At 50.4% G+C, this 20,501-nt stretch overlaps 1 protein-coding gene across 5 annotated transcripts in view; it reads right to left on the reverse strand.

Moving 5' to 3' along the window:
* Ngef (neuronal guanine nucleotide exchange factor) overlaps positions 1-20,501 on the reverse strand; it is an 89,906-nt gene that overhangs the window by 12,610 nt on the left and 56,795 nt on the right. For all 5 annotated transcript variants that reach the window (XM_048808746.1, XM_015481575.2, XM_015481576.2 and 2 more), the window contains 3 exons: positions 20,078-20,220; positions 13,911-14,203; positions 316-476 (listed from right to left, as the gene is read on the reverse strand). In XM_048808746.1, coding sequence (XP_048664703.1) covers positions 316-476; positions 13,911-14,203; positions 20,078-20,220 — 597 coding nt within the window. The remainder of the gene's footprint in view (positions 1-315; positions 477-13,910; positions 14,204-20,077; positions 20,221-20,501) is intronic.

A 20,501-nucleotide genomic window follows, 5' to 3' on the forward strand; every position in this document is an offset into this window, starting at 1 on the left:
CCGAGGACCCGCCTGAGAGACGGACTGCAGTGGACAACTGCGGGTTCCGTGCGTAAGAGAGACCACTCAACATGGCTCCAGTTCAGGGTGGGGGTCCTCCCGGCCATGGCTCCATGGAGACCCACAGGGTATGGTTGATGGGAACGGGCCTGGGACTTGCCACTGGCCACCCCGCTGCGTGGGGAGGTGGATCTTGGATTTATGTCATTATTGGTCATATTAATTATGGAAAATTCCCAACAATCAAGAGCAGAGCAGCCCTGAGACAAGCACCACGGGCAGCTTCGGCCGCCTGGACGGGGAGGCGGCTCTCACCGCTCGCTCACGGCCAGGACGTCCTGGACGTTGGAGAAGAGGATGTGTGCCTCTGACGGGTGCAGGATCTTCTTCATCCGCTCGTTCTCCATGAAGTGGGACACCAGCAGGTTCAGGCTCTTGTAGTAGGAGGCCTCGGAGGTGACCAGCTCGAACATGGCCTGTGTCAGGGGAGGCGGGGACACAACACAGGAGACCCTGATTCCAGGGAAGCCCAACTGCGTCCTCCCGCTCAGAGGCACAGGGAAGCCCAGCCGGCTGTGAGGGAGGCACCAAGGTGTGTGGATGGCTGCTCCCCGACGCTGCCACCCATCCCAGGGGACAAGCAGCCCCGTGAAAGAGGGCACAGTGTCCTGCCCTTTGAGAGCATGCTCTCAACAACTCTTCCTTTGCCATGGACATCAGGGACAAGCTGAGGTCCGGGACACGGAGAAGGGCGGAGCACGTGAGGTCAGCCCAGGGTGGGGGTCCTCTAGGCCACGGGTTCCTGCCCGGTTACTGGCAGAGTCAGGAGGGAAAGTCGGCGAGCAGAGGTCCCCGACTCCACACGCCCAGAAAAACATTTCAAAGGAAACGGGTCACCATGACACCTCCGGCACCAGCAGGGAGGAATTTGGGGGGGGGACTGTTTCCTTTTTACTTTTTGAATTGTCTGAAAATTAGAAAATGAGCCTGTATCATTGCTCCTAAGGTTGGATTTTATAAGGTAATAAACAATCTTCATTTTGAAAAAGAAATCCATAATCTAATAAGCTCTTCTGAGGCACCTCTTTTCCATCTGTGTGTGTGTGTGTGTGTGTGCGTGTGTGCATGCGTGTATTTTTTTGTTCTGTATCTACTGAAGCTGTGAACACCACAAAACTAACGGAAGCTCTGCCCTCTCAAGTGTGGCTCCGTGAAGCTCGGGCAGCAGCCTGGCCTGCCTGCCTTCCGTGCTTACAAATGACCTCAATCTGAAAGGTCAGCTGGCACCTTCCCACCTTCCTCTCCCCATCTTCCTCCACTTTTTATGGGCCTAGGGTGGCTCAGGTCCCCAGAGGGACAATATAATGGGTTGAATTGTGCCCACACCAGGAGGCTACGCCCACGTTCTAGTCCCCAGGGCCTGTGAGTGTGACCTTGTTTGGAAAAGGGTCTTTGCAGATGTAAGTGAGTTAAGGATGTCAAGGTGAGGTCGTCCTGGATTTCGGGTGGGCGTGCCCATGGTGGAGAAAGGGGGAGCCGTGATGAATACACACAGGATGGAGAAAAGGCGGGGAGGTGTGGCCACAGCAAGGGACAGCTTGGAGCTGCCAGAACTGGAAGAGGCAAGGACTCTCCCCGAGAAGGAGGGAGCGCAGCCCTGCAGAGACCCCACTTCAGGCCTCTGGCGTCCACACCTCAGGTTTCTGTGCCCCCAGGCTGTGAGCAGTCCTGGGAACGAACACGGCCGGGCAGAGGAGGATGGTCGGACACAGCCATGGTGAAGGCAGGGCTCTGGCCTCCCCAGGTCCAGCAAGCTCCAGCTCCAGGGGTCAGGAAGGAGGGAGGGAGAACACACAGGCTCTGGGGACAGGGGTCTTTGTACAGCTGTCCCTTCAATCCCCAAGGTCCCCCAGGAAGGAAACATAGAAGCTCCTGTGTCACCAGAAGGAAGCAGGAGCAGAGCTGAGGCCACGTGCCTGAAGTCGCCCACCTCTGTGGTGGGAGGGCTGAGATGACTGTGGGTTTCCCGTTCTGGCTCTGCACAGCCCCTGCCATGAAGCCTGATGTCCCATGCTCTGGCCAGGCTGGCATTGGCCAGCTGCGTCCCAGTAGGGCAGCCGCTTTGAGCCCTCGGCCAGCCTAGGATTCCCATCCTCTGGGAATACTCATTAGACTGACCCCAAATTTATGAATCACAGCGTGGTCCCCGAATGGCGCTCTTAGCCCTGGCTATTGCACTTGGTATCTGCAACAGCCACGTTCCACTCCGAGGGCCTGTCCACCCGCCACTGCGAAGCCAGCTCTGCCCTGGATTCCCTGTGACCCGTAAGATCCCGTCAAGGCGGGGCATTTCTCCAGGGGTTTGAGGACTGCAGCAGGCGGAGGTGGGCTGGGCGACTGCAGTCACTAGCAGCCCTGCCGACAGCCCACCCAGCCAGGCACTTTAAGATGAGGAACAGATTTGTAAGTCGGGGATGTCCTGCAGGGCAGACCTGCCTAGCAACCAAGTTGACAGTGACATCCTCCAGGGCTGAGCCGCCAATCACAGGCCCTGGGCCACCAGGTTGCCCCTGACTTGAGACAATGACAGCGGGAGCCAAGACGCTGACCCAAGCAGTGGCCTCTCCATAACGTCCCTTGCACCACAACTGCCTTGTCCACCTGAAAATAAGCACCCACACAAAACGCACGGCCCGGACTCCTGGTGGTCGACCTACAGCCCCAGCACTGACCCCCAGCTAGCCATTGGCTGCTCCATCTGCCTACACCCAGCCTGGACAAGGGAGGCCCCTCATGAGAAGGTTCCTGGAAGCTTTCTTGGCTACAGATGCTGTCAGGAACTCACTTTCCTGCTGCTAAATTCAAGTTTCTCGAGACAATGTCAAGCCTTCACGGCTCCCAAGCTCCAGGCACACATAACTAACAAAGGTGATCCAGACGGGCGTCACAGGTACAGGTCGCCACAGTATGGGGCAGCGGGCACTGAGCCCAAATCACAGCAGCACAGGGAGAGGGGGTCTGTCGACCACATCACCAGGAAGGATCCCTACCAGAGCACCCCGATTGTGCATGCAAGGGCCTCCCTAGCCGGGGTCCACCCGGGTTCCCTGGCTGGTGGCATTGTCATCCTGACGCCAGGAGGACGAGGTGGTCCGGAACAACCAGGCCTGGCCTTTCAGAGGCTGACTTTGGCCTGAACCACCGCTCACTGAGTCTGGCGGAGCCCATTCACCCAGCACTCACCCCCTCTCTATCCATTTACAGGCAACTAGTCATCTGCGAATTCTCCTTTGGCAGGGTGTCTGTCTTGTGGCGTATGTCCTGGTATTTGTGACATCAATATGGTCACCTTTTCCTTATCCGTGTAACTTTACTATCAGAGGCTGAAGCCTTTGTAGGTGGAACAGGGCTAACGAGGGACCTGGCCAGCCTGCTCACTCCTTCACTCCTGCATCTGTTGGTGCCACAGAGCTCACGGGACATCTGCTGTGTCCAGGGTCTAGGCCTGAGCTCCCAGGTGACCAGGCACAGTCCCTGCTGTCACCACAGGCTCACAGCCCAGGGAATCAGAGACAGCAGGTGTGAGAGAAGCCTGCAGTGGAGCCAGCTGAGGCACATCGAGGAGCAGGCAGGGCCAGGTGTGTGTGAGAGCGAGTGTGAATGAGTGTGAGAGTGCGTCCCAACTTCTACTGAAGCCTGATGTCCCATGCTCTGGCCAGGCTGGCATCGGCTGGCTGCGTCCCCACCAGGGCAGCTGCTTTGAGCCCTCGGCCAGCCTAGGATTCCCATCCTCGGGGAATACTCATTAGACTGACCCCAAATTTATGAATCACAGCGTGGCCCATTCCCAGGAGTGCCAAAGATGTGTTCTCAGGGGCAGGAGATAGGATGGTGGTGAGGGAGGGGCAGGACATGGGGGGCCCTTTGTGCATGCCGTGGGCCATCACTGACAGGGACGAGTGCGAGACCCTCAGGTCCGGTTTACATTTTTAGGTCCATCCCCTTTGACCACGATGTGGGGATGGACACCAGGAGCCAGAGTCAGGAACAGGGAGGGCTGTGTCCCTGAGCTCTGAGAAGCCACATCTGTCCACCTGCAGAGTCACCCTCACTCAGTAAGCAGGGGGTCATGTTCTTCTCAGTAAATTTGGATTTTTCTCTGACCAATGCAGCGTAGTGGACAGGGCTCTGGAGCCTAGGCGGGAGCCCGTGTGTGGGGGCTCAAGTGACAACTACTTCTAGTGCCACTCTGTGTGATGAGGCACAGCCCCATCCTAAAGGCAGCCCTGGGGTGCAGGTACCAGGGCCAACAGCACCCCCTGACACCAGCAGTCCCCGCCCAGCCCCAGCAAGCCCCCATCACAATGCTGATTATTAAATTTCCTCAAGACAACCCGGTAACAAAGCAATTTGAAAAAATGTATATATTAAAACAGGTATAAATGTACACCACGTTCAGGCTTCCTCACAGAGGGATACAGATGAACAAGTCTCCATTTTTCATCCAGCATGAGAGTCAAGGTAAAATCGCTAGATAATGTACTACTTTCATGGTGGGGAGAGAGCACACCCACCCACAGACAGAGCATGGGGACAACTGGGCCGTGTCTTCCCAGTTTAAACACATGTGGCCTGTAGACCAGCAGTTCCACTCCGCGGTCCCCACCGGACCCACTGAGGGCATTCTGTCTTTGCATGATTTTAAATAATGCTGCAGGGAACATCCCTGAGACACGACCTTTTCAACTGCAAATGTGCATTAACAGGGGCTGGTTAAATATGGACCGCATAAACTACAGAGCCCCCCAAAAGCTGCAAAAAAATGGACTGCTACCAGGCGCAGGGGCACATGCCTGTAATTCCAGCAGCCCAGGAGGATCTCACATTCAAAGCCAGCCTCTCACGCACAGAGGCCCCCCTGCAACTTAGAGAGGCAATTTGTGAGACCTTGTGTCAAAAGAAAAACATTAAAAGGGCTAGAGATGTGGCTCAAGGGTAAGTGTTCCTGGGTTCAATTCCTGGTACAAAAAAAGACTGCTCTAGAGAGACATGATAAGTATTTTGCTGAGTGTCAAGGAAGCCAGGCTCACAGCGATGCCCAGACCAGCTTGTTACTGATACAACAGCGCAAGCGTACACCTTCTACCGCAAACAGGCGGCTGAGGAGGGACCCGGGCAGCTCAGGATAGGTATGGGGTTGGGGAGACTCTTCCTCTGCAAATACTTCTGCTCTTTTTAAATTTTATATCAGATGCATAAACTATTTATCCAAATGATTCATTTCAAAAATGATATGTGCTAATTTTACTATCTGGTTAAAACAGTTATTGGTGTTTATTTTCTGCATCAAATAGAACATCAGATCAAAGAAACACCTGATGTTTTGGGTGATGGCTACTGCCACCTTAAGAGCTGGCCCCCTCCCAATTTAGGACTCTCTTGCTGAATTGTTAGGGTTAATCCTATAGATAGAGATTTGGTGAAGGCTCGTTAATAACGTAACAATCACAATTTAAGTTTTTGATAGGCCCATCATATTAAAATCCCTAAGCCTGGGCTGGGGTTGTGGCTTAGTGGCAGAACGCTTGCCTAGCCTGTATGAGGCACTGGGTTCGAGCCTTAGCACCACATAAAAATAAACAGATAAAATAAAGGCACGCTGTCCATTCATAACTACAGAAGAAGAAAAAACAAAAAGCAAAAACCCAAGCAATTTCCTTTTTCCTTTTGCAGGCGCAAAGAAGGCAACACCTGTCAGTCCTGAGCAGTGAAAGCAGCTGCTAAACAAGACCCAAGAGAGGCCGAGCGGACTCAGACTGTGTTGGGGACTTCTGGGCCCCTCCCTTCTACTCTCTGGGCATGCTGGGGACTTGCCGTCGCCCCTTAGTGTACCTGTGTGTGTCCCTGTCCCCTGGAGATTCTCAGAACATCACTCCCTGCTCACGTCTCCAGCCCTGCACACCCAGCCATGGAGACCAAGTGGCAGAGACAGGTCCTGCATGTGCTGGGGACACCACCCACCAGGCTGAAGGCATGGCAGCCGCAGGCTGTGTTGGTCCCACAGTGCCAGGTGTCAGGTGGGAGAATCAAGTGCCATCTGCGTGGCCCTGCCCTCCCCCTCCACAGTCACATTCCCTTTCTTTCTCTTTATTCTTTCAGGACAATTCTGTGTCCCACCCCTTCCTGCAGGTTCTGGAAGAGCCCCCTGCCTGCCCACCGGGAAACCCTGCCCTTCCTAACTTGCCTCCTTCCTGTTCTTTTAATCTGAATATATTCCAATTACTTTCTCCAAGTGTCGTGTTCTCAGTGACTCAAAAACTATCGCTCAGAGGCCGGTGGGAACCCAGATTTGTGAAGGTGGAGAGGGGTCCGGCAGCAGACGGAGCTGGGGCAGCAGGGGTCGCCCCGGGCTTTGGCACGGGACCCCAAAGATTGGGAGCATAGAGTCTGACAGCTCAGCTTTGTGTTCATTACAAGACAGAAAGCTTACTTTGACCTCTTTAAATATGAAAAGCCAATCCCCAAAACTCGGAGCAAGTCACACTGAAGCCTGCGTGTCCCTGTTCCCACCACTGAACGCAACTACATTGCTTCTCCATCCGCCTCGGTATCTTCAAATGTCTTCATCTGATCCACAGAAAACAGCCAAAAATGTATCAAGATTTTATTTTCTTTGCACACTCTATTATAGATGAATGTTCTATTCTGCTTTTTAAAAATGTTATATATCATGAATATCTGCTATTTTATTCTTTGAAAACATGTTTTTTAATGCTGTGTCTTTGGATAGCTATACACTGTCTTACTAAATAATTCCTCTACTGTTGGGTGTTTAGATTTCTTCTTCTCATTCTTTGAAATGTTTGCTGGGATGCACATCCTAATAAATAAATACTTGTGCACACATCTTATTATTTTGCAAGACAAATTTCTAGACAGAAATACTAGAAAGGGTACAAATATATTCTTATTGGGATTTTGGTACAATGATTGCTATGCTTTGCTTATCACTGATGTAACAGAATGCTCATTTATATAACAAATTAGAATAAAAAATTAAAAAAATCCCCCCAGCCCTAGGCTTTTAACGTAGATTTGGGTTAAAAGTCTCTGTCTTTTTGAAATGCAGAAGACAGTACCTCAATGCTGGGATTTCTTTGATTATTAGTGAGTTTGATTTCTTTTTCATTTACTCACTACCCACTTGTTCTCCTTCTATGTGAATTGTTTTACCCATTTTTCTTTGGGGTGCTTTCGTATTCTTATTGAAAAGAGTTTTCTAGATGATTGAAATCTGGGTTTTGCCAACATATGTTAAAACATAAAATTTTACTTTACACCAAAAAAAAAAAAAAAACCCAAACAAATAACCCAATCAATAAATGGGCTAAGGAGCTGGACAGACACTTCTCAGAAGAAGATATACATTTGATCAACAAATATATGAAAAAATATTCAACATCTCTAGTAATTAGAAAAATGCAAATCAAAACTACTCTAAGATTTCATTTCATGCCAGTCAGAATGGCAGCTATCAAGAATACAGACAACAATAAATGTTGGTGAGGATGTGGGGAAAAAGTTCACTCATACATTGTTGGTGGGACCGCAAATTGGTGCCACCACTCTGGAGATTCCTTAGAAAACTTGGAATGGAACCACCTTTTGACCCAGCTATCCTTCTCCTCTGTCTATACCCAAAGGACTTAAAATCAGCATATTATAGTAACGCAGCCACATCAATGTTTACAGAAGCTCAATTCACAACAGCTAAACTGTGGAACCAACCTCGACTCCCTTCAATAGATGAATGGATAAAGAAACTGTGGTACATATACACAATGGAATATTACACAGTATTAAAAGAGAATAAAATTATGGCATTTCCAGGTAAATGGATGGAGTTGGAGAATATCATGCTAAGTGAAGTAAGCCAATCCCCCAAAACCAAAGGCTGAATGTTCTCTCTGATAAGTGGATGCTGATCCATAATGTCGGGGGGCATGGGAAAAATGAAGGAACTTCAATGGGACAAAGGGGTGAGGGGTGGGGAGGGGGCATGGGGGCAGGAAAGATGGTGGAATGAGATGGACATCATCACCCTAGGTACATGGATGACTGCACATATGGTGCGATGCTACATCGTATACAACCAGAGAAGTGAAAAGTTGTGCTACAATTTTGTACAATGAATTAAAAAGCATTCTGCTCTCATATATACCTAATTAAAATTAATTAATTAATTAATTAATAAAAAAGCAAATAAAAAAGACAAAGCAGACTGGTACAAATCATTTGAGCCCCAAAACAAAACAAAACAAAACAAATAGCAAATTTTTGTGTGTTTATCTTCCTTTTGGGCCCAGGGATTATTTATAAGTGTGTTGTCTATTTTCCAAGTGTTTGGATATTTTCCTGTTATCTTTTTCCCCCTGTAGTGCTGGGGATGGGTCTCAGGGCCTGGTGCATGCAGGGTAAGTATGTGCCACAGAGCTACGCCCCCAGCCATTTTCTAGTTATTTCACATTACCGATTCCTATTTTAATTCTCTAGGGTCAGATAACACCGTTTGTATGATTTCACTTCTTATGCACTTGTTCAGGTGTGCTGTGGTCTGTCTTGGTAACTATGCTATGTGTACTTGAAAAAATTTGTATTCTGCTGCGGTTGGGTGGAGTTGTCTGTAAAACCAGCTCCAGCTGGCTGATGGTGATCAGTTCTTCCACATCCCTGCTGACTTTAAAAAAAAAAAGTGTGTGTGTGTGTGTGTGTGTGTGTGTATATATATGGTTGTTGATGGACCTTTATTTTTATTTTATTTATATGTGGTGCTGAGGATCGAAGCCAGGGCCTCACCCATGCCAGGCAAGTGTTCCACCATGAGCCCCAGCCCCAGCCCCATCCCTGCTGAGTCCACTGGTCACTGAGAGAGGAGCCTCTCAGCATGTGTTCAACAACAACTGTGGGTTTAGATGTTTGTGCATGTGCATGTCAATAAGGTCGGCTTTGATTGTCAATGTTACCCTACCTTCGAATAATTTGGGCATTTTTCTTCTTTTGAATGCCATAGCCCAGGTCGGGCAGATGGCAGCCTGTGGGTTATAAATCTGGTTTTCCTGAACACACTCCTCCTGCCTGTGTGCGTAGCTCTGTCACGCCAGGGCAGCAGGCCGAGCAGTCCTGACTGAGACTGCACCAGCCGTGATCTAGCCCTTGAAGAAGAAGCCCGCTGACCTCTGCCCAGCGCCATGCAGCTGCAGTGACTCTCTCTCTCTCTCTCTCTCTCTCTCTCTCTCTCTCTCTCTCTCTCTCCTCTCTCGGAGAGAGCGAGCGGGCCCAGCCCTCAGCTCCTCAGTCGTGGGAACCACAATCCACTGGATGCCTGCGACCCTGGCCAGATAGCTGTGGGACGATCCTCTCACTGTGGAGTGTTCTGCCGGGCAGCCCTGCTGTGACGGTGGCCTCCCTGCACTGGCCACGGCATCTCTTCTGCCAGTGAGTTTTTGGTCACTGGTGTATTTTTGTGTTTTTAGCATTTTTATTTTAAAACTTTAATTGATTCTTAAGAGATGGGGTCTTGCTGTGTTGATCTTGAACTCTTGGGCTCAAGCGATCCTCCTGCCTCAGCCTCCGGAGCAGCTGGGACTACAGATGGCTGTCACTGTGCCTGGCTGATATTTTTGGTTTTGAGTCAGTTTTTGGTGACTCGTATTTTCCTAGAAAATCGCTCTCTCAGACTCACAGAGCCTCCTCCCGGCTCGGCCAGCTGCTCTCCTCAGAAGCGTGTCTGAGGGTGTCTTCTGTGAGCCCCGGCTGGCGGGGAGAAGTCCATCTGATCTGGATCTCTCCCTTATTTAGTGATGGAAGCCCAGCAGGGTGAGCATTTTTATCCAAATGCAGCCTCGCCGACCCCCTCCACTCCACAGCATCTTGAACTCAGCGCCCCTCCTCTTTGAAACAGTCTGACATGTTAAGCAGCATCCTCCATCTCCTCGGTTAGGTGCGGTGGCCACGTCGCTGATGTGAAGTCGTAACAGCGTTTACCTCTTGTTCCACAGCGTCGTAGTGAGACACGTGGCCTGGACCACTTCAGTCATCATTTAAGGAACTGTACATCTCGGTTAATTAATCGATGACCAACTTTTGGTGATGTGTCCAGTGGTCAGCCTCCACTAGGGTGGGTGGCACAGCTTCAAGAGACAGAGCCCAGGGACAACGTTGTCAGTCAGCCGCTGTCTCAGGCCCCCAGGGCCTGGCGTGCCCCACCGCTACAGCATGTGGATGTGGGGCCACTCCTGCTCGGACGCGGGTTACAAGAGCAGGGCGGTCCCTGGGCTCCATGTGCTGGACCCCACGCTCCAGTTCACACGGCCCCCGATCCCCCGGGACCTCCACTGTGCAGTGTGCTCTGGGGACCAGCCTCCCTGATCCTAGGAACCTCAGGTGAAAACAGTGATAGATTTTCACGAAGAAAGACACCCTCAGCAAAGCGAGCAGGGTCAGCTCCCCAGTGCACAGGCCCGGGAGGCAGCGCCAGGAACCCCGACGGTGGGAATGCCGTCAGTCCCCACAAAAACGCACATGGAGACCCCGTCCCCGCTGCAGCAGTTCAGGGGGCTTGTGGGTCAACCTCCTTAGTGGATTCATGCTCTCCTCTCAAGGGGAATTAGCTCTTGGGGCAGCTCAGTGCCCCCTGCTCTCTCCCCTACGCCTGCTGGTCCTTCAACTTCCAGCTGTGAGTTGAAGAGCGCAGGGCCCTCACCAGCACAGCCACCTTGAACTTCCCAGCCTCCAGAACCATGAACTCTTCTTTACCTATCACCTGGTCTCAGGTTAGCAACAGAAAATGAACTACAACATCTTCATTTTACAGATAAGGCAACTGAGGTACAGAGAAGTTACCTGTATTTCCCAGTCACACAGCTAAGAAGTAGAGTGGGACTGAGAATGAGAATCACTACATTCTGTTGCTCCCCACACTCCACCGTGAAAACGCATCTGAGAACATTAAAAAAGAATTAACATCCAGAATGTACAAAAAGCTGCTAATAAACCAATCAGAACACCAATATAAACAAACCAATTTTAAAAAAGGACGAAAAATAAAACAGCCAGCTGACAATGGAAGGGAAATGATAATTGCGTGAAAGGCTGTTCAAGCAAGTCCTGGGGACAGGCAGGGGAACAAGACGGGAGTTTCATCTGACAGATCACAGAAATCCAGGATGTTTGACAGAGCCAGGAGGCGGTGGGAATGGCCCTCACACTGCGGGTGGCCGGGTGGATCTGAGCCGTCCTTATCCAAAATGCTGGGACCAGAAGTACGTCAGACCTGGGGGGTGGTTGGAATGTTTGCAGATACATAATGAGATATTTTGGGGATGGGACCCAGGTCTAAACACGGAGTTCATTTATGTTTCAAAGAGGCTTATACACATAGCCCGGAGGTAATTTCATTTAACATATCTAGAATAATCTAACACATGAAGCAAAGCTTCATGGTATCAATTTTTCACTTGTGGTATGTCAGTGCCTCAAAAGTCTGATTTTGGAGCATTTCACATTTCAAATTTTCGTCTTAGGGACACTCAGCCTGTTCTGCCTTTTGAACGACGGTGTGGTGGGGTCCACTACCAGTCAAAATGCACTTCACTTTTGACCAGCAGCTTCGGGTGAGGTCCCTCTCCTACAGCTCCCGCTCACGTGGGTGCTGGGAGGTCACACCCAGGAGTTCTCCCCTGCCACCTGTGCTCCCCGCCTCACTGAGGTCCCCTGGTGCCCTGTGGGACCCACGGAGCGCTCTGGGCAGCCTCCACACACACCTCGCTCCTTGCACTTCAAGCCACCTGTGTCCCTCCCTCAATTTCTTCAAGCCAGTTGTACCTGTGATACCATCTATCACTTAATGCTGAGAATCAGTGGTGGCCAGTGCCAGGGGAGCGTTTTATAAAAACTAAGCTGAAAGCTCTGAGTTCATGGAAGGCAAGTGGCTAACACCCCCAACCAAACCAAACCGCCGCTAGGGTGAAGCCAAAACCTCGAGCGCAGCACTGGGGACAGCGTCACAACAACCCAGAAGGCTTCTGACGGAGTCTTCCTATGTGTCTAAACTCCAAAAGCAGACGGTGCCTTAAGGCTGTGCTTTATCAGAAGACGTAAATTAGATGAAGTTAGTCCTCCAACGGGAACCTAGGGTCAAAGAAAAGGCCTAGGTGGACACTTTAGCGTTGTTTGCCTTTTTTTTTTTTTTAAAGTAATGCAAGTGTAGCAATGAGTTATATATGCAACTTTAAAATACTTAAAAATAAAGTGGTACCTTTATCCATGTAAAGGACACCTTTAACAGCATGAGGCGACTCCTGCTCACTTTGCTAACTTGCTGGCCCTGTGATTCTACCATCCCATAATAATGAAGTCATTAACTTTTGTGGTACAAGGGAGGACTTGCATCTTTAATGGAGGAGCTTCAGCAATTTGCATTTATTGTTATAACTGACAGGTTTGTTATTAACTCTGCCACCTTTTTCAATGCTGTTTGTTTCCTGTGCTTCTTTGCAGTTTGCTGTGCTTTTCTATGTGATACAAAAGGCCCTTCCTCGGCTTCTAGCTACGTTTATGTTGTGAAAGGCTCATGCTTTCTTTTAAGTTCTACATATTATGATTGATCTCTAAGTTTTGTATCAGAAGTCTCCTAAAACAGACAAACTCTTGATGTGGCCACTTACAAATCCCTGCTCAAGAGCCAGGAGGGTTGCCAGCATTTAAACTCATTTTTCCTAATTCTACAGGGCAGGAGGTTAGCAGGTGAATCCCTGGTGGTCCTTCAAGAATCCAGTTTTATCAAACCTTCTCTACTGCAAACCTGCTTGGAAGCCCAAGTCTGAGTTAGAGGATGCAGATCAGGAGCTGTTCTCAGTCTTGATCATTCACAATGGATGCTATAGACTACCATGTTTGCTTTTAATTTGTATTTATTTATTTATTTATTTTAAGAGAGGGGTCTCACTCTGCTGCGTGGGCTGGCCTGGAACTCCTGGGCTGAAGAGATCCTCCTGCCTCAGCCTCCCAAGTAGCTGGGCTGTTTTGCTTTTTAAATAACAAGAGGACTGGGATGTAGCTCAGTGGAAAGCACATTCCCAGCACGCCCAGGCCTGGCTTCCCTCGCCAGCACCACACAAACACACATGATACAATCAACACACACACGTCCACAGGTCCTCTGTCCTCACTGTTGACCATACTCTCATCTCTCTAAATCACACAACTTTGATACCCGAATAATCTTTGTTCCATTAAAACAAGCCCTGAGGTTCCCCGATACTTGTTTCTCTGTTCCTCTGTTTCTCCCTGCCAGCTGCAGACCAGGCAACCTCACGACTGCCCAAGGTCAGTGGAATGATCTTGCCCACAAACCCGGGCAAGAGACTCACGGCCCTGATTTCTGCCCAGTTGGGGGTGGGGGTGGCCACGCCAGGGGATTTCTTTCAGCACCCCTGCTCCTCCAAAGTTCAAATGGCCCCCAAATAAAGTTGGGGGATAAGATGACAAGGGAAAGGAAGTACAGCAGATTTCTGTCACCCAGCTTAGGTGGCTGGGGTGATCTCACAGTCACCACAGGCTTAGCATCACCTGGTGCTTTAGCAGAAACGCCCCATGGCAGTAAAGAAGGGTGCGCGAATGCCATCTTCCCACCCGAGGGCACGCGCCTGTCGGAGCGGAGCCTCGGCCCTGGGGAGGGGCTGACCTAGAGGCTACAGGTGCCTTCAGTTGCCCCCGAGATAATGTCTTCTTTCCTGTGTGGTCTCATGGGCGCGCCCTGCCAGTCATCCTCCTGATGAACCACAGCAGAACCTCAGCCCCCAGAGGAAGGCCCCCCATCAGCTGGGACCAAGTGAAGCCCCCGCGCTTACCTCCTGCAGTTTGACCTCCTCGGGCTGCAGGATCTCCAGCACCCCGCTGCTCTGGATCTCTGGAAGGTCCTGCCAGAGGTTGAACCTCGAGTGGGGGTTACTGAGCAGGCAGATCTGGGGCACAGCCCTCCTCTGGGGTGGGCTCGCCGGCTCTTCCTCTTCCTCCTCTTCCTCTGGAGTGTCCTCGCCGGTCGGGGACCCATCCTCATCGCCCTGTATCTCTGCGTCCTGTTGCCTCCTGGTCTCGATTTCTTGGAGGGTTGATTTATCTCGGTATTCCTGATATAGGAGCCCTGGAATAAAAAAGCGTTGTATTTTTTAAAAGAACAAGATTTTTGATGGCAATCATTTCAAATCACTATAACGTCATATTACTGCGAGGGGACGCTTTACTGAGGAGCACACGGAGAAAGACGGACTCTCTTGCTTCCTAGTAATAGGCTCTTGACCCCAGAGCAAACTGCCTCCTCTCCCTCGTGGGAAAGACCAGAATGTGCAAGTTTTCTCCACCACTAAGAAAGGTCTCTGATTCAAAATCCAGTCACACAAATGTGAGCTTTCGTCAGCAAAATGAGAAGGCAGACCTTGATGTGTCAGTAACCGGAAGAGCACTGTTGACGGAAATGTCCTGGTTAGGTCTCAACATCCAGCAGGGACCTTCCCACAGCCCTAACGCCCCAATAGTAACCCTCAAGCACACTCATCCATGGCGTGGGAGTAGCTGTCAATTTGCATATGGAGGAAAAATCCCTGTCTCAGCAACCTGAGGAGTCCAAAGGGACCCATCTCTTGTGCACAGTCTCCGATGGCTTCCCCAGCCGGTTCTAAAACCAATGCACCCGTCTCAAGGAAGACTCGGGGGTACGAGAAGTTGGAACGGATGTAGCAGCTCCTTCAGGGCAACTGGCTGTGGGTAGAGGGACTGTCCGTCCACACGACCCTGCCTTCCACAAGGATGCGGGGACAGGGGTCAGCCCCAAGGGTCTTGTCAGCCACGCACAGAAACAGGACTCTGCCCATTGGCCAGGGAGGCCCCAGGAGCTCTCAGGCCAGCATGCCTGGGTTGCATTCAGCAGAACCAGACTGGTAGGAGAGGGCTGCAGTTCCAAGGACAGCAGATGAAGTGGTGGTAGTAACAGAGCTCAGGGCCCGACTCAGGGGACAGTCCAATGTAGAGCAATGGCTGGTGCTGGGTAAAATCCAGGTCACCAACTTGGCAAGAGGGTTTCGTGGCACCATTCAAGAGGACAAGGAACACGAGTGGAGGCTCTGACTGGGGGTGGGGTAGTGCAGAGATGAAAATGTCCTGGGGTCCCCAGTGGAGAAACCTAGCTGGGCAGCTGGACTTACTGGTCTGGAGCTCGGGACAGTGGCTGGGACCCCTAGGTTTGTCCACTTGGAAAGCACCCTCTCCTTCAGTACAGCCCAGACGTGAGCCGCCATTCCTTCTTTATCTACATGTTAAGCGTGTCTAAACAGTGGGAGGGGTGAGAGAGGAAAGACCACCTCGGAGGCCCTCGGAGTTCCACGGGTGGGAACCTCATCAGTCTATCCGCGGGTCACACCGTTGGCTTCCAATGCTCCATGACTCTGAATCATAAAGCCTTTAACTGAGCCCCTGTGCTTTGCAATGTCACCATCCAGCAGAACACAATGTGGAGTTCATGTGACAAAGGAATGAAAGTCGATCTATGCTAAATACAACTCAGGTTGGGGACCTATAAGGACAATTGAGTGTCACCACATAAATGGGCTCGATTGTGACACGTGACTGTTGCTATCAAGCTTGTTATTTTCCTGGGCTTCTGACAGACAGGATGCTTACGGAGGCTTCCACCTGGGTTCACCTTTCAATGTTTAACTCGCACCCACGAGGCCCTCACACATTTGTTGAACACCTTTTTAAGTGCAGTTTCCAAGCTTCCTCGGAGTGTCTACCCTCGCATACTTTTGACATTTCAGAAAGCACATTTTACGCATGCTGCAGGCAGCTAATCTGGGGCAGAACTACCTCCAACTTTTCACAGGTGCATGAGACTTCAGCACTGGGGGGGATCATGTTGTGGCAGACGCTCTCAGGGGCTCCCCTCCGTCCCTCACACCCTGGCTTCCCAGGTAGCAGGGCAGGGGTTTGGTTTGGGTGCCGCCCATCTGTGCTCCAGGACGTGGGTGATGTTGACTGAGGGACACCTTCCCAGACAGCTCCCTTCCCCTTGCCAGCGGTGGGTTTGGGCATGGGCATGTGACACCTGCAAGTTCATATGCTGGAACCTAATGCCCAGGGTGACAGTCTAAGAGGCGGGGCATCTGGGGAAGTGATTTCCATGAACAGAGCACTGTCCTTATGAAAGAGATTGAGGGGAGCCGCATTGTCCCTCCTGCCACATGAGGACTCCAGGAAAGGGCCATCTGAGCCCTCCCCATCGGGAATCAGCTCTGGTGCTGGGCCTCAGCCTCCAGAACCATAATAAGTCATCCAGTGTCAGAGTGTGGATGAGGCTTGTCCCCGAGGTGGAGGCTTGGTCCCAGTGTGGTGGAGTTGAGAGGTATCTAGGCCATGGGCCACTTCCTTTTAAGGACTCCACAAGAACCTCAGCTTAAGAATGGGTGGTTGGGCTGGGGATACAGCTCAGTTGGTAGAGAGCTTGCCTCGCATGCACAGGGCCCTGGCTTCAATCCCCAGCACCACACACATAAAAAATGGGTTGTTCTTGGGACTGGGTTGTGGCGGAGTGGTAGAATACTTGCCTAGCACACGTGAGGCACTGGGTTCAATGCTCAGCACCACATAAAAATTAGTAAGTAAGATAAAGGTACTGTGTCCATCTACAACTAAAGAAAGAAAGAAAGAAAGAATGGGTTCTAAAAACAGTGAGCCTGGCCCTGGAATCTTTTGCATGTAATCTCTCCTGCTCATTCCCATTATGCTGCCACCCACCATGTTATAACAGTACCAGGGAACCTTTATCAGAGCCCATCAGAGACTGGTGCCATGCTCTCAGACCTCTGAACTGTGAGTTTAATAAATCTCTTTTCTGTATGAATTCCCTATCTCAGTTATTTTGTTATAGTCACAAAAAGATATTTTGTTTTATACAGATTAAGACACTGGCCAAGGAGAGAAAGAGAAAGGAGACATATTCTAAGGGCTTCTCAAAAAGATGTCTCTCCCCAAGAAACACTAAAAGACAGCACCCTTCCTGCTGCTACAGACCACTGCTGGAGGGTGTGATGCCTGGAGCCATTACAGCCGATTGAGGAGGAGACGCACTGTGATGCCTGTTTGGGTGATAAACCTGTTCGGGACCTTCTCGCCCCTGGACTCATTGACTGACATGGGCTGCCTTCATCATTTAAGATCAGTTTTTGCTAGATATTCTGTTAATTGCAGCCAAAATAATTTTAGAATTAAAAAATGCAGACTTTTTTTTTTCTGAGGTATATATTTAGAACATAAATTGGAACTCCAATTTTTTTTCTGGAGTTACTATGATTACGGAATTATTTGACATGCTATTATAACTACTTTTCATAATCTTTTGTTTTTTGTTTGCATTAAATTCAGATTACTGTATAATCTAATTCAGACCACCAAATACAGTAGATTTATATGAGGAACTACATGTTATCTGAGAACTCGCTGTACTCAGAGTATTGCATTTAATTTTTTTTTTTTTTTGCAGTGCTGGGGATCAAACCAGGGCCTCACATGTGCTAGACAAATGCTCTACCACTCAGCTGTGCCTCAGCTCAACATGTTGTGAATATAGCATGTATTCCTATTTTATATTTGTATGTTCAGTAAGCACAACTTTATATGGAAGTTAATTTTCCCTTTTGTAAATCTTTTTAATTTACAACACCTTGCACTTGGTATCACATGCATGTAGAATAGGAAGGCTCAGTTCCAACTCTTATTAAAAGATCTAAACCAGGTTGACTGGAGAAGGAGGGTGAGTCCCCAGCTCCTTTGGCCAAAGCCTCCTGAGTCATTTCAAATCCCTCCTCCTGAAAAGGATTCCTTTTTATTTCATTCTTCATATACAATTTGAAGGGTAGGGAATCAATTATGATTTAGTGAGCAATTCTATGTGCCAAGCATAGACAATCTCTCTCTCTCTCTTACACACACACACACACACACACACACACACACACACACACACCACTCCAGGGGCTCGGGCTGTGTGATCTCTGGGGCCACAGCCACTGTGACGACAGCTGTGTACTCTAGTGTGCAGTCACTAAACAGTCTGTGTAACCTGAGTGGTGGCCACTGCAAAATCCAAAACACAGTCTACAAAATGCAAACAAATTCATTCCACTTTCTGTCCCCTGGATTTCACTCTGCCCTCAGGACCCTGCCGTCCTTTCCTGACACCTGGTGAAGAATCCTCTCACTCACATAGCCGAGGGCAGCTGGGCTGGGGAAGGGACCTGCACGGCACAGCCATTGAGTCTCCAATGAAGACTCGCCCCATCCATGGAGACCTACAGGAAACAGGGAAAGATGCTCCCCATGACACCGGCAGATATGGAGAAGGGGCTGTGGGGGAAAGGCTCAGAACCTCAGCGCCTCTGCTGTCTGTCAGGTGAGGAAACTTAGGCCCATGATGGGCAGACAGAAGACTCAGGGGCCTGGACTCCAGCTTGGAGCTTCTGCAGCTCCAGGGGAAGTGCTCGGCCTCCTGGGAGCAGATGGGGGCTTTGGCCCCTCCCCACCCTAATTCCTTCCTGGTCATGGCCCTGATCCTAGCCACAGAAGAGCCCCTTCAAGAGGGTAGAAGCCAAAGTTTCCATCACATGCTGAGGCAGAGGTGGCTCTCCTCATACAAAGGACAATGTGGCATAGCCTTGGGAAAATCTTTGTTGCAAAATCAGGATTTCTGCCAGACGCAGTGGTGCACACCTATAATCCCAGTGGTTCAGGAAGCCGAGTCAGGAGGATCACAAGTTTGAGGCCAGCCTCACAATTTAGTGAGGCCCTAAGCAACCAACCCAGTGAGACCCTGTCTCTAAATAAAATACAAAAAAAATTGCTGGGGATATGGCTTAGTGGTTAAGAGCCCCTGTGTTTGAAATCAGGCATCAGTTTCAGATTAGCCCCTCTCCACTTCCTCAGCCAACAAAATGAAAGGCCCCCACCCCAACCTGACGTACAGGGTACCACAGGAGACAAACTTCTGGGAGTTGGAGCAGCCTAACAGCACGCAGTGCACACTCCACCCCCTCAGCTTCACAGGGGCTCGCTCCTCTCAGGGTTGGGTTAGAAAGCTCCCCGCCAGCCAGGAGGGGGCTGCCTGAAAAGCCTCCCAAATGCCAGGTCTCCCACTCTGAGGACACATTGTGTCTGTTCCAGTGATTGGGGCTAAAGGACAATAATGATATATTATTTAGACAAGAAAATTTCCAAATTTAGAATTTTTATTTTAACAAGTAGTCTGCTCTAATAACATCGAAGAATGTTTTCTAAGCAGCCTTACCACTTTCAGATGAACGGAAACTACAGGTCCATTCACTGGTGCCCCTGGTGATGGTATGAGAACTAGCCTGATGTCACAAGCAATTTCTTAGTGCAAGGCATGGAGTTCTTTGGACACTCTCAGCCCCCTTTGTGAATTCTTGGTGGCCTATAGGAGCTGGACATACATGCTGCTCCTTGGGTGTCTCCCCAGAGCCATATTCCAGGAGAGGTTTCCCTTCCTTATTCAAGGGCTTCTGGGGCTCCTTCTTTCTCTATTTTCCCTTTCCTGGCTTGCAAAGTCCCTGGCCATCAGCCTGGCTCTGCCCAGGCGGGCCCTCCACACACCTCCCTCTCTGTTCCAACTCTGGGCCCACGCCCTGTTCTTCCCAGGCTCCTCCCTGCCTGGAGCAAGGAAGGCTCACTCTGCAGGGTCCAGCAGTACTGGTTCACCTCTTCTCTTTCTAGCAGAAGTGACTGAAGAGAGCCCTTGCTCAGGAGAGTTGGGCCAAGCAGAGTCAGCAGGATAGAAATCCATTTGCTAAATTAGCTCAATGGTACAGCACTAATAGGATGTGGCAGTTCTGCCTATGGACCATTCAGAACCACAGATATCAAAAACCTCATCCCACGGGCCAAGAGATCTCAGAGTCCACCTGGCACCCACTTTCTTAAACAAAACTCTGTCTCAACCAAGGACACCCACCTATTTGTTCGATGAGGTTTCTCCAGGAGTCCGCAGGAATGGGATGGATCATCTGCAGGGCCTCTGTGAGGGTGGTGGGGCTGTCCGCCAGGGCTGGGCACTCCTCGGGTGTGGTTCCATTTCCCGGGGTGGAGGATGACTCGCTGCCAGAGAGGGAGGACCGCAAGGCTGGTTATTTTTAAGCAACGAAACACCTTGGCCGGCTTGCCAGAGGCGTCTTCACAATCGGCTGCAGGCCAGCGGCACCCTGCCACAGGCTGTCCAGGCCGAGGGACCACAGCAGCCACTGCCCGTCCCAGCAGGGCGGACCCAAAGGCCCTTTTTGTCCTGCACCAGGGTGCGACGGGGTGATTCATTCCCACACTAGACCGCCCAAACCTTCATGTTTTTCGAGCTCGCGGGCAGGCGTCGGAAACTTGGCGCG

This window comes from Marmota marmota, unplaced genomic scaffold, assembly GCF_001458135.2.
Source record: "Marmota marmota marmota unplaced genomic scaffold, marMar, whole genome shotgun sequence".
NCBI lineage: Eukaryota > Metazoa > Chordata > Mammalia > Rodentia > Sciuridae > Marmota > Marmota marmota.